At 37.9% G+C, this 14689-nt stretch overlaps 1 protein-coding gene across 2 annotated transcripts in view; it reads left to right on the plus strand.

Annotated features, from left to right (window-relative positions):
* The window catches only part of LOC131591889 (membrane-associated guanylate kinase, WW and PDZ domain-containing protein 2), a 706821-nt gene that overhangs the window by 662689 nt on the left and 29443 nt on the right, over window positions 1–14689 (plus strand). For both annotated transcript variants that reach the window (XM_058862997.1, XM_058862998.1), the window contains 2 exons: window positions 1293–1533; window positions 2753–2896. In XM_058862997.1, the coding sequence (XP_058718980.1) occupies window positions 1293–1533; window positions 2753–2896 (385 nt within the window). The remainder of the gene's footprint in view (window positions 1–1292; window positions 1534–2752; window positions 2897–14689) is intronic.

Below are 14689 nucleotides of genomic sequence, written 5' to 3' on the forward strand. Positions count from 1 at the left end.
GATATTTTGAAACATTTAGATTCAGATTACCTTTTTATATATGAATCAACATAATGAAAAACAATGCTGTCATTTTTGCAGAGTGTAATTTTTGTAATCAGTAAGTACATTTCAAAATACCTTTCACAGTCTATATGTGTCTCTGTTTCTGTATGTGTCCATAAAGAGACATGGTCGCTTGGTTAACTGAAAACTGCCAGTCCATTATAGAAACAGAATTTGAAACGTCTATGTCCATTATAGGAAATAAATATTTCCTTCAGCACCCAGGGAAGAGTGTAAGAACATCCACTCTGTGAACATTTTTGTTAAAATATAACCCTAATTACTATCACAAAATTACTTTTCTAAAAGAGTTCAGGAGTTCCTTTGTGCCTCTTTAGGACGCCACGTGGCTGAGGTATGGAAGTTTGCCATAAGGAATGTTCTTTACTTCACCCTGAAGTGCCATTATGTGTTAATTTCCATGTGCTTAAGGAAAATCCCATTTGAGTAAAGTAAATAACTAGTCATTGCACCTCAGAAAGTCATGTTTTCTTTCAAATTTTATGACCCATCTCCCTGTAACCAGTTACCAGCTAAAGCAATACTTTACTTGTTATTAATACCTCATAACCAAATTTATTTCCTTTTCACTTTGTTTTATTTCTGTGCATAACTACTGACATGACTTTACTGTCATAGCTTTTAGCCAGATAACATCACAGGAGTGTATAATAAAAATAATACACACTATATTAAAAGATGTTATATCAAAGAATACCTTTCATTAAAAAGATAACAGCTAAAACAAAGAATTTCTCCTTTTTTAACCATTAAAAGCTCACAATAAAAATATTTTATGCCAGTGAAAGGGTAGATAAACTGCACTGATATTCTACTTATTCCATAGAAATATTAATTCTGGAAAAAAGCACTTTATCAGATCAGTGAATTATTTTGTAGTGAGTATAGTGGGTGTTTTCACACGCAGTTTCACCTAAATAGGCAAGGTAAGTGGGAAGCAAGATGCTTTTTCTGTTCCTGTCCCTTCGAGTCTAATTCTGATCTCACTGATACAAGCTGGAAGATTGCATAGTATGACCTAGGGGAAAATTGCTTATGCCCATGTTTCAGAAAGCGCTCACTGTTTTTGGATGCCTCGACTATGTACCCTGGAGAGATTTGCTTCTCTGTGTAAATTTGTTCCGTGCAATTTTGCAGCCAGGCACACTTTCGGTCCTCAGTATTGCATGCAACACATATTCTTAATGGGTTGCTACTCTGAAACTGAGCCGTCGTGCTTTCCTCAGTTACAGGTCAGAAGTAAAAGCCAGGCAGGATGTGAAGCCTGATATCCGGCAACCCCCGTTTACAGACTACAGGCAATCCTCCGCGGACTACCGGCAGCCCCCGCTGGACTACCGGCACCCCCCGGTGATGGATTACCAGCAGCCCCCACCGCTGGACTACAGGCAGCCCCCCCTGATGGACTACAGGCAGCACTCCCCCGACACCAGGCAGTACCCCCTGGCCGAGTACAGGCAGCCCCAGGTACAGGCACACACACCCAGGGCCCTCCTGCACAGCAGGCACAGGGTCTGCAGGGACAGGTCGTGGGTACTGGTAAAAGGAGGATGCCACTGTGGAAGGAAGAGACACATTAAAGGGTTTTACTCTGAGTAACTATTTCTCTGTAGAGGAAATTAGTTCCAAACCATTAATATTAATGTATAACTGTGTGATCTGTAAATTAACATTACATTTATAATTGTGTGACAGCAATGTTAAATAAATGGCACTTTTAAGGTACTAGGGAGTTGAAATGAAAATTCTAACATAAAAAGCTTTTTCATCAGCGGATGAATTTTTTCATTCTTGGCACGCAGTCATCAAACAGTGGGTGTACTTAGGTCAGAATGCATTCCTACAGCATTCTTGAAAATTAAGATTTTATCTAATTGGAATAAATAAATGAAAATCCTGACTGATAAAATTAAATTTCTGTTGGTAATAGTCTGGATGAATAGAAACTAGACTATGCAACTAGTTTCTTTGACATCAAGCATGATCTGACAAATTCAAAGAGATGATGAGTTAGATGAAGATTTATGGTACCTTGGACAAGACTCCTCTGATGACAGATATTTACTGACAGTTTTGAAGGTTGAGGATTTAGCTCAAAGTTCAGACTTTGGAAAAAACCTTCCTTTCTCCTTACATAAAGGCAGGAAAAACAGAGGTCAAAAAGTATTAAATAGGAGACTGTAAACTTCTGAACATTATATGCTGGAACCATGAATAGGTGGTTTGTACATCCATATTTTCAAAGGCAGACACATAAACCTGTATCAAGAAAAATACTGAAATTCCTAAATGGGATCCAAAGAACCCTATGAAAATATTGTGCATTTCAGTATCTAAGTAGAAAATCTCTATTCCCATGTGCATGTCTTATAAGATGCTTCTTAGCATCTAGAGAGATGCTTGGGTTGGCTGTTTCCCAGCATCTCCAGTTTAGTTCTCTAATCAGTAGATACACAACCCAAGTGTGCTCTTTGTTTTCTCCTTCTCCCATGGATCTTGCACTTTTGGCTAACAGTGGATCAGAAGCTACATTTCAATTTCCCTCACAGACCCCTCTATGCACCTTTGCTTATATCAAGTGGATCGATACATTTTTGAAGAGATCTATTTTAAAGTTTTCTTGAATGCATAACGCAACGTCTATATTTGTCCATAATTGTCTTTCATCTTGTATTTGTCTGTACAGGACTTTGATTATTTCACCGTTGATTTGGAGAAAGGAGCCAAAGGGTTTGGGTTTAGTATTCGAGGAGGAAGGGAGTACAAAATGGATTTGTATGTGTTAAGGTTAGCAGAAGATGGACCAGCAATAAGAAACGGAAGGATGAGGGTGAGTAAAATGCATTGTGACTTTTTTTTCAACATTTACACATATGTTTGGTGATGGGGTCAAAGAGAAAGCTTTTGTTGACCTCTGATCAGGTTTTAAAGAAATAATGCCAAATACACTCACAAAATAAACTCATTCCATAGGATTTCAAGATATTAGTTGATACACATAGTAGATACCTGTAGTTTCTTCACAAATAAATGTATTACTATTGACTGGTAACAGCTTTTACTGTGTTATAAATTTTTGTCATTATTTTCACTTTTATCTGAGCAACTTAAAAATCTCAGACAAAGTGTGATGTTTCTTCGATAATAATAACAGAATTAACATTTGTGTCTCTAATCACAAAAGCAAAGGGATCACTGTATGACATGTATTAGATAACTGTGAAACCTAAGACCTCATCTGTGTTATTTTACTAATTTAAGCAAATCACCTTTGTAGTGTTTGCTAAATTTGTTTCTTGATCTTAATCTTGTTTGTAGGGATCATGATTTTTAAAAAAAAGCAAACACATGGTCTATATAGGAAAAATAACCTAATCAAAAGTAGAGACATTTGATCTGTCCAGTTGTGACAAAAAGGTATAAACTCATCCAGGCCTGCTGATACTTTGCAGAATTGTGAATACACAAAAAGGAGAAGGAAAGAACATAGGCAAGACTACCGAGAGTTGCCATAAAAAGTTGTTTATGTATTTAATTAGTGCAGTCATGTTCAACCAATATTTAATTTCAAAGATGGGCAATGAAAATTGTTTTCTGTACAGTGGTAAGAACAGATTTTACAAATGTCATGGTTGTTACACATATTGTTTCACAGTCTAAACAGTCTTATCAAATTTGATGTCTTAATGAAAGAGCACTGTCTCTCTGCGTGTAGCTCAGGGGTTTTGCTGTGCTTCAAATGACTCTTAACTTGGCCACTTGGTAGAATTGAAAATTCAGTTAGTCCTCAGTTGTATCATGGGGTGCAATCCCCTGGCACTGGCAGTGGTGGCAGAAGCAGCCCCTGTATCAGGAAAACCAGTGGCGCAGTCAGGCAGGCAACTGGTAATTGAGTTAACCCACACTGCATTTTTTGTGTGAAATATAGGTGATTTCATGCTGCAGCTAGAACTTTAGCTTAGGAGTATCTTCTCTGGTCTTCCTTTTTTTCCTTTGTTTTAGTATTGTCATTGTCATTGTCAATTGCTCTTAATGAGAAGCCATATGCAAGATGTACCTTAATAGCTATAATGTGATTAAAGATGGAGAAAAAGCTGTGCTTTTAATAAGCTCTGGAATTACGTATTTGGAAACATACGGCTAAGAATGCAGAAAAAAATAAAAGAACACTTTTAAAGAGGGTTCATTCCAAATAGCAACCCATATTAGGTAGAAAATTAACATTAAAACCTGTGCATCATTTAAACAAACTAGTAGTAAGGAATGAAGTTAGACTATTCACTCTGTGAATAGCCAAAATATAGAAAGTATTTAACATGAATATGAGGGTTTTTTCAGTTGCTTTAGGAAAGATTCTGTATGCTTTAATGAATACTGCTAATATAGTTTCTGTAACAACTTGGTTTAAAGCTTTTTCATTGTAGTACCTCAACACATAGCCAAGTGTTATTCTGACCAGATAGCTGTAACTGTAGTTTTTCCTCCCTTTTAAAAGCACCATTCTCTGAAATCAGTTCCACATGCATCCTTGTCACTGAGTCTACTCTTTTATTCTCCTGCCTCACAGACATTTTAATCTGTCAAATGGGTTTGGAACTTGAAAGGTTTTTCTATTCAGTGACCTGTGACTGATGGACAGCAGAAGCCCAAGAAAGAGCTTCAAAATAAAAATAGAAAAAATAGAAACAAAAAAACAAAAAAAAAAAAAGGTTGAAAGAAATATATTACATAGGAAGGTGGGCAAAGGAAGCAGAGTTCAGTACCCACATATCCTTTCCTAGTTTACATCAGCTGTTAACAATGCAGGTTCATTCACATTTTTTGGCTGGTTGTTGCATCTCTGTATCTCTGTTTCACAGGTGCATCTCTACAGCAAAACATGCAAAAATGAGGGCAGTGCTTCTTGCTTTATGCACCCTTGTCATTAAAGCCATGATTCTCTGATTCTAGGCTTTCAGCACCAAGGAAAGCAAACCATGCTTTTGTGGTAGGATCTTACCAGAATCCTTTCCACCTAAGAGCTCTTCTGATGACCTACTTGTCTTCATTATTGTTTTTCTTGCTGTTTCCTCCTCCTTGAGCAGCCTTCTTTAATTTAACTGAAGCTCTACAGAGAAACATTGAAACAGATAGCACAAGGTGCAGATATGGTTATAAAAAGAAATAATCCACATAACTCCAGCCCTATTCCCACTCATAAAACCAAGAAAAGAAAAATAAAACCAGCTAAATTGTTGCAAAAAATAGATCACATAATGAAACATGCTACCTGTAGAGCACTTATATGTAATAAGCAAAACATATTCCATAACTAACATTTTATTTGCAATCTATGTATAGCCAGAAAAAGGCCCTGAGTGACATTCATATTGATACAACGCTCCCTATTTTACAGAAATAAATTGAATAATTACCTTAAAGTAATAGAGCTGAAACTATACTAGTAGTTCTATAAAACTGTATAATTGAAGAAATGACATCTCAAACTGAAAACAGCTCCAGGTAGGGAAGTCAAAGTCTGTAGGTTTACTCTATTAGTGGGCACTGCAAAACTACAGTGATGGAATGAGTCCCAGCAACTATATTACACTTGGACATGTGTTAAAAAAATATGAGAGTCCACCACCATACATTCAAAAGATTCTAAGGTCTAAACACGTGTAAAAGTGTTAGGAACTACAGATGCAGAGTATATTAAAGTAAAAGCTGTGATTACAGAAAACAGATGTAAATAAAGAGCTGGAATGGAGCTATCTCTTGTAAAAGAAAAAAAGTAGGTCCATTACTGAGGAAGGTAACTATGGAAGGAGTAAAACATGGCAGTAACAGCAAAGTGAAACAGAACAAGAAGGCAATGATAAAACAAGATGAAGAAAGTGACATCAAAATCAGGACATCCTTAATGAAAATTTCAGTTTGATCTTCAGACTTCTATGAACTTCAGTGAGACTTGTGACCAGACAAAGAACAGACTCATAGAACAGGCCCAAGAAGTGATGATCTTCCACTGGCCCTGCCAAAACTGTCTGGACTGATGTAAGAAAGAAAAAGGTTTTATGAAGTTCATTATCACATCACCATTTTCAATCATTATTGCATCATTATTCCATTATTGCATCTATTATTCTACTTCATGACAGATGAAGCTTTCTACTTTGATTTTCTGCAGAATTGTCCTGAGAACTGGAAAAGTGGAAGAGCAGGGAGTTGATGTTATGCAGAGTTCATCAGTTTTCTGATCCTATTGCTCTTCTACTTGGGGATCACTTCCTGCCAGCCTAGATACACGTTGCATTAAGTCTTGAGGTTCAACAAATTATTCCCATAGAATCAGGTTTAAAATTTTCATGGTCTTCTTACACTTAGTTATGGCATCTTCACATGCATTGAGGCTTTTATTTGAGCCCATAGACTCTGCAGAAAGCCCAAGCATATATCTTAGTTTGACTTGGATTCATCTATCATTAGACATGGGAAGGAAATCCCCATCAAAGGACCAAGAGGTCTACAGGAAAGTGATTCTTTGCATGTATCTTCTGCCCACGTGGCTGTTAAACTATTCTCAACCAGTGCTGGAGACCCAGAGTTGTAAGTGCAGATTTGTATAAAATCACATCAGGTCATACACCACAATTTACTGTGGCAAGATTTTACTGCAGTTTATGGATAAGATATATGGCAGCTCCTCACAGGAAACTGCTGTAAGGGAGAACCTCATTACTACACTGGAATTAAATACTGACAGTGTATTTCATATAGATATATAAAATGAATCTACTGATACATTATAGATATATAGATACATACATTAGAAATTCTACATTGTAGATATATAAATATATAGATATATAGATATCCATTATACATTATAGATATATAGATATATAAAATATATCTAACTGACTTAATTCTGACAGCTGAGCAGAGAGCAAGCTATAATGGGGGCTTCTGAAAAACCTATCTATGTCTGTGCTCCATAAGACAAAGATGTATCAAAATAACCATGAAAAAGTTTGGGCAATTATTAGTGCCTTTGTTATCTTTTCCCAGACTGGCAGACATCTCAGCACATCAGGATTCCATTTCTCAAGCAATCCTAACATCAGGGAAAAACACTGAAACTAGTTGGTGATGGCAATATTAAGAATAAAGCTGCAAGGCCCAAGTCCCAGAATAGGGCAAGAACACAGCACACATGCGTCAGTGACAGTCATATTGAGTTGAAACTGTCACCAGAGATGAGGAGCACAACACAAACACTGTGGAGCACAGTCCCCACAGCCTTTGAAGACTCAGACACTACTGGAAACAATTTTACAGGTCCATTTAGATAAGGTTCATGCTAACATATATTTTATTCTTTCCTCGTGCAGAGGACAATGATTGGTAAAGCTCTGTTTGCAGATCTCTATCCCTTCCTGTCTTAGAAGGAGGGGATAAGTTCCTTACTGCTCTCAGGGGAATTGTTAAACATGGTTGTAGTGTTTGCTAGACATGAGATATGATCAAACCGATCTCTTATTGCCTTGAATGATATCTCCAGCAGCCAGCATGTTTATTGAAACCAGTGTCAAACAAAGAGCTTGTGGCTGAGGGCTGCAATGGTCCAGAATAACAAGAAATTCTTGAAGAATGAGGGTGAAATGTGCTTTTTTATAGACAGTGTATGTCTGTGTCATTTTGTCACTATGTGAGCTACATCCTTTTTTCCACATGTTCCACAAAAGCCATGTATCTCATCTCTGACATCTCTCGTTTCATTGTCTTGTCAACTCATTTTTCTCAGTCCTAATGCACCATTTAGCCCTATCTCCAGCTTCCTTATATCTCCTTATACTACATTATTTTTCTTGTTTTATTGGATATTTTTCTTATATTTTGTCAGGACAGACATCTGAAATCCAGGCACAGCAGAATTCTTTATCTTTCATGCTCCACATTTCTGCTTAGACTCTTCAGTCTTTTTTCCTGTTTGTTGCATTTCTGTGGTTTGCATCCCTCTTTTTCTTTCAGTGGTACACAGCTGGAGATAAAACCAGGCACAATGGATAGGAGGTTCCTGTAGTGTCAATTATGAGCTTCTGTGTTGTTGCATAAGAGTCTGTGTGGCCTTGCTTGGTTGTTCCAGCTTGCCAAGTGAGCAGTGCAGTGATGCTCACACCAGTAACCAATCTATGCTGTGGGCAGCTTCATGGCATTCTGCAAAACAGCAGAGTTTGTGTATTTAATAATTTCCCATAATAATAAGGTTCACACACAGCCTTATTTGTGGTTATTCAGAAACATTCATCCACCCACATAGAGAATTATTCCTAGCAAAAAGGGAGAGTTGGATATTCAAGAGGCAAGGGTCAGAAAAGGCAGGCAGAAAGGGGGTGTCTGTCTCTTATTTGGAAGGAAACAGAACTAAAGTTTCAAATCATGGAGGACATAAATATTACATTTAAAACTTCTGTCAAAACCCGTGTATGAGCATTCAGCAACATTCAAAACTGATATTTTTCTCTTTGTATGCATCCTAAATCACATTTGCAAAAGAGTTACAGAGCTCCTATCAAACACATAATCTGATATTAAAGTCCTCTCTTGAGCCATAGGAGAAATAACTTTAAGTCCCTTTCGAAAAGTCTGGAGTCCAGGCTTCTGAGCAGTAGGGTGGCATGTAATAGTTGGCTATAGCTGACCGTGTCTCACAGAATAGATTTGTTGCCATTAGGACTCTTCAGGCTTTTCAAAGGAGCAGGTGATATGTAGGCATCTGGGCTCTCTAAATGCTGTACAACTGTGGAGTTTAACAAGGTAACATAGATCTGTCTCCCTGGAATATGACATTTCCAAACACCTCAAGCCAGGGCACTCTGAAATCACTTAAGTTGTTCTGGATTCAGTGAATAGATAGTCAGAGATAAATTAATTAAAACCCTACAATGTCTGGAAAGTCTTTTATGCCATGCAAAGTAGAAGTCTCTCTTTTGTTTCATCATGGTGTTTTTTCCATTTCATCTTTCTTTACTGCTAGGTGTTGCACATGTTTAGCTTGGTGTTCATCTAGTCACTTAATCACTGTATCCCGTTTTTGCAGCCCTTGATTTTTAGGTTCTTAGTAGATTAGTTTGTAATTTGTTTTAGTAGGTTTGTTCTATTTCCACCAAACAAGGAATCATTCCCTTTCTGAGGCTTGGATGTAATACAGCTTCCATAGACACAGTTGTTTAGTCCATATTAACATGTGCAAAATATCTTCATTCTTTTATAAAATTACTTTTCATTTGCTGTTGTCTTGCATCTCAGAGATGAGAAAATCCAACAGAAATGCCTGGACTACCAGGTACCATATTGACCATATTGTTAGATTCCTATTGCACAACCAAATTTTGTACCAGAAACCAGAAACTATGCAGTTCCTGTAGTTTAATACATAGGAACCATCCAACATAAGTGATTCTGATTATTGTTATATTTCTTCAGTCCATCCAGAACAAAGTCTTTGCAGGGTTATCTCAGCTGTTTGTAGTCCTGTTGCTAAAGGAATATGGAAAATGGGTAAATATGAAAAAGCACTCATCAACAGGACTGATTGTTTTCTGTCAGTGACCATCAAATCAAAGCTTAAAAGGAAGAATGAACAATTTCTTATCCTACAGTAAATGGAAATCCTTGAAAGCACTTTTCCATGTAGACCCCACAATCTGCATTGACTCCTCACTCATGTAGAGCGTCTCTTGAGATTTCTTGTTAATGAAGAACAGAGCATCTATTTGGGATGCTCCATCAGTGATTAATCCCACATTACAGGATGATTTCCTGCAGTCTAACCTTACCTAAGGTTGCAATCAGTAAGTACAGTTAGCAAGAAGTAGCTCAGCTCAGCTTGAGGGTGATTAGAGCAAAAAGCATTAAAAATAGAGAGAAACAGTTGTCACACAGTAAGAGAGTAGGTGGCAGATAAAGCCATTTCTTTATCCAATCGAGAAAGCTGCAGCAAGGAAATAGGAAGAATGCAGGAATAGCTTGATCAGTCATGAGTTTTTACAAACATTTAAGGCAATCCCGGTATCCAAAAATGGGTGAAGGATTTACCAGTTTAATTTCTGATACAGCATATTTTGGAATCCTGTTTTAGATTGAAAAGAAAGCACAAGACTGACATATTTCTGAGTGACTCATAAAAATCCTCAGGTTCTCCAGGTCCTAAAAAGCAGTGTAGTCTTATGTTCAGAATATTGGAGGAAAGTGGATATTGCTGGTGGGAAGCCTCTCTGCAAGTTTACTCTAATCACAGCAAACACAAAGATAGGAAGAGCAGTGATATGTCCTAGGAGCCAGAGAGGTTTTCTCCACATGGTGTGCTGGCACAGTAGGGATTCATCTGCTGAATCCTTGATGTGTGTGAGAGCTTGAGAAGGTTGTCAAAAACCCCACTGAAAAGTCACTAATATATGGAATAATCCCACACATCAGGGGCAGAAGTACACCCCAGGAGCATACAGTGCTCCACCAGCAGCAGCTTGACTAAGGTTTTGTGCACACATCTGGAAGACAAATGCCCACAGGGTGATTCATGCCAGTTAAGTAGCCCATTTTTTCTACATAAGTAGCACTTACTCTTAAAACCTGCAGCATACCTGGCTTACTTTATACAGTAATATAAATCTTACCTTCATAATAAGCATTCAGTGAATGTCAACACTGTCATTGCAATGGAACAAAAAGACAAAGATATTCTTAGTCCCATCCATTTATTCTGTGATTTGTGATCCATCTGAACAGTACAGGAAGATGTTAGCTATGCTTTCCCATCGAACTGCATGTCCCTTTGGGGTAATCTAACTCACTCTCCAATTCCCTACTACATACATCACTGTCCAACCTCACTTGTAGTGAGACTCGGTGTGATTGATCTGAACTCAGAGAATTCAGCTGGGATACTCAAGCACATGAGCTGGATGGCAGCCTGTGGCAAGAGGAGCTCAATGCCGGGTTAGTGTAATTGGCAGAACTCAAGAAAGAATATATTGACATGCAGACATAAAGCTGATCAACATTCTACTGTCTGCACAACAAAGAAATGCAAACTGAGGCCTTCAGGGATCCTGAATATATTTTGACAGTATAAAAGCTTAATAAATCAAGAGTGAATTAACTATAGGTGAACTATTATTCAGCATTCCTCAAAAAATCTGTGTGTGTTTATTAGAATTTGTTTGCAGAAGGGTAAGTGTTCCTCTAACATGCTTAATTAACATCCTTCTTGCAAAAATGTATCTACTCTGGCACACTCAAAGCATCCTTCTAACTCTATGCCTTGTAGCAAAATCTTTCAATCCAGCTGTGGAAAAAAAAAAGTTAATAATCTCAATAAAAATAATTTAGTATTAAATTTTAAGACTAAAATACTTCATTGGCAGGTAGGCATTGTATTTAAATATGAGGTTTATGGAATATTTATGAAGGTTTTCAGGTCTAAAAAATTAATTAGCCCTAACTGAAAAATTAAGAATCAAGTGTTAGGAAAAAAATGAGCACACCACACGATGCTGCTCTGATAACTAAAATACATCATCACAGGAAAACACAGGAGTGACATAGGCTTCTCTTCTGTGTTTTCCCAAATCACATGTGGGAGCTGGGAAAGATCATCTCTGAAGATAAAAGGAGAGATATGAGGCCCATTGCCTCCATACCAGCCTAGTATCCTCATTCCAGCAAAAACAAGTAATGGATGCTTGGAAAAGTATGAAATGATTCTTCACTGCATATAACATCTAAGACCCTGGCAGTCAGAAGCTTATAGATTCTTCTATGCTAGGACTCAGTGCTAGGACTATTTTTAACCATTTATTTGAATGTATTCATGCTTAGACATTCCAGATATAATGGATTCCAAGTCTAAGTGCCTGCATTGTTTGGAAGAAAAATCCTTTTTTATTTGTTTGTAGTTACAATACAAAAAACCTTACTTCATCATTTTCCATATCATTCTCTATTCTATTCATCTACATCATATCCACTTTTTTCCCACTGAACCTTACCATTCTATTCCATCTTTCATCAAAAGGCAGCTGTTCTTTACCCCTGACCAGCCTCATTGGCCTCCTCCAAACCATTACTCAATGCATCACATTCATTTGGAGGTGCAAGCACCAGAACAATTTGCCGTTTTCAGGATATTGGTGCTCCTAAATGACACAGCAATGACTTCTCCTTTATTCTCCACTTTCCCCCTAACAGTTGGTATTCTGTTTGGGTTTTTGGCAGTGCTGACATTTTCAGCTTAGTGAGCTCAGCACAAGGACTGTGGGATCTGTCTTTTCAGGGGTGATGGCTGATTTAGATGATGAAGTCAGTAATTTTTCACATGTACTATGCTTGGTGCTTCGCTTTCAGCACCACTGGATTTCACATGCTGCTTTAGCACACAGGATTGTGCCATCTTTTTTTAGGCTTTTAAGTTTAGATATGACAATACAGCATGGTAATGTGCTGTCTGCAAATCTTATCACTTCATCCCCACATCATTTGCAAGTATGCTGAGCAGAATAATCTCTGTGGTAAAGTCTTCTGATTGTGAAAATTGACCACTTATTTAAAGCATTTTTTTCCTAGAATTTAATCTCCTGCCTAGAAGACCCTATTCTTTTTCATCCCACAGCAGAGCCTCTATTGAAGACTTTAGTATTAAAAGCTTTCTGCAAATGTCACTATGCTAACCAGATCACATTAATCTATATAGTCATTGAGAGCTCCAGTGACCTGCAATAGATCTGTGAGGAATGGCTTCCCTCTACAATAGCCACACTGACCCTTTCTCACTACATCATCATTATCCTTGTGCCAGCTAAGCCCCACCATCCTTATTGCTTCCTTCCATCTGCTCAATTGAACATGAGACTCACTTGGTTACTTTCCAAGACCGTTCTTAAAGACTGGTGTCACACTTGCCACTTCCCATTCCTTTGAAATTCAGCAATTTACTGATTTAAGCAGTAGATTATATCCTATAGCTACTAGCTGAACAGCTTCATATCCAAATTCTTTTAGAACTGAGGATAAAAGTCATCTGCTTCTGGTGGTTTCTCACTACCCGTTTCATCAGTCTGTTATAAAATCTTTGCCACTGACCCTGCTGTTGGAGTCAGTTCCTCACTCAGCCCTGCAGTGAGCAGACCCTCTGCAGGAGTTTTGCTGCCCTCCTCTTCAGTGAACATTGAGGCAAAGAATTAATCTGCTTTCTGATGTCTTTTCTACCTTGTGCCCAAACTATCTTTTGAGATCTGATAGACTCCATGCCTCTGGTGTGCTTGAAAATATCTTCTTAGACCTTACATTTCTGCATTTTTACCCCCCAAAATCTTTTTGTAGTTTCATCTTTATATTGTTGGAGTTTGTTTGCTCCTCTTTTGCTGCATGGATGCAACTTTGGATGAAGGAATCTCCATGCTCAGGTTTCTCTGTAGGATCTATAAAATCAGCTTGAATTTGCTTTGCTTTTGCCTGATGAGAACTGCCTGAGACCATCAAGAAGATACCAGAAAATTTTCTTCTTCCTTTTCATAGCCTCCTATCCTTGATTGTAATAGTGAGGTACATGTTATTAATATTGCATTATGCTACAATGAGCTATCCCACCTCAGTTTTAAAAAAGTAATAGTGTATCAAATACCGTAGGACAATGCATTTTCCTTTTATCTATGACAGCTTTATTTCTCATATACATGGATTATTTTGCAGCAATGTTGCAAAAGGCATCAAGTATACTGTAGTACCAGAAATGCTGTCTTTTCAGCCCTCACGACTGAAAACTCCTTTTTTCCCTCTTGCAGTCCCCATTCTTTGCAATCAGGCAAGCACATTTTCCTCTTTTCAAGCTCTCTTTCTCAAATATCACTACTGTTTCTCTCTCTCAGGAAAAGGTGAAAAAGTGAACAGAAAAAAGCTAGAGCTCCTGCTGAGGAATGGTGTGAAGGCCTTTTCTTGCTCTGCACCATGCCCTGTGTCCCCTCTTTCCCCCTTCTTTTGGGCAGGAGTCAAGACCGTCTCTCTGTAGGATAAAAGGCCTGGCCTTTCCAGGGATAAGAAGCTCCACCTGCTTAAATAGCTGGTTGGCCACAGACAAAAAGACTTTTCCACTCCAAACTTTTATGTGGTTGGTTCAAAAGTAGCAGGGAATATGTTACTGTAATCCCCCCAAAGAGAAATTCCATGTCCCCTGCTGAGACATCCGAGCTCACATACCTAAAATGCACTGTAGGGAGTCCAAGATTACCAAAACCCCATAGCTTTGCTCAAGCTATGTATTACACCTGGGATTTCCAGGCAGTACAGATTCTCTGCTGTGAGGAAATTTGCACAGCACTTATCCAGCCTGTGGATAAGTGCTAGAGCTTGACAGTACTTGGAAATTCATGAAAACAGGTACTCTGGAGTTGCCTTTTGGTCTCCAAGTACAGACAATTTTTCAGCCTTTTGGACCAATTGACAATAACAACCACAACAAATAACATGTCAAAGTGTTTCAGTTATAAAAATAGAATGCCCATATAAAAAGAATGAAATGTGATTAGTCTCTTTCCTGAGATTTAATTATAAAATGCATTAATAAAATGACAGATAAGAATGCCCT

This window comes from Poecile atricapillus, chromosome W (assembly GCF_030490865.1).
Source record: "Poecile atricapillus isolate bPoeAtr1 chromosome W, bPoeAtr1.hap1, whole genome shotgun sequence".
Taxonomy (NCBI): Eukaryota; Metazoa; Chordata; class Aves; order Passeriformes; family Paridae; genus Poecile; species Poecile atricapillus.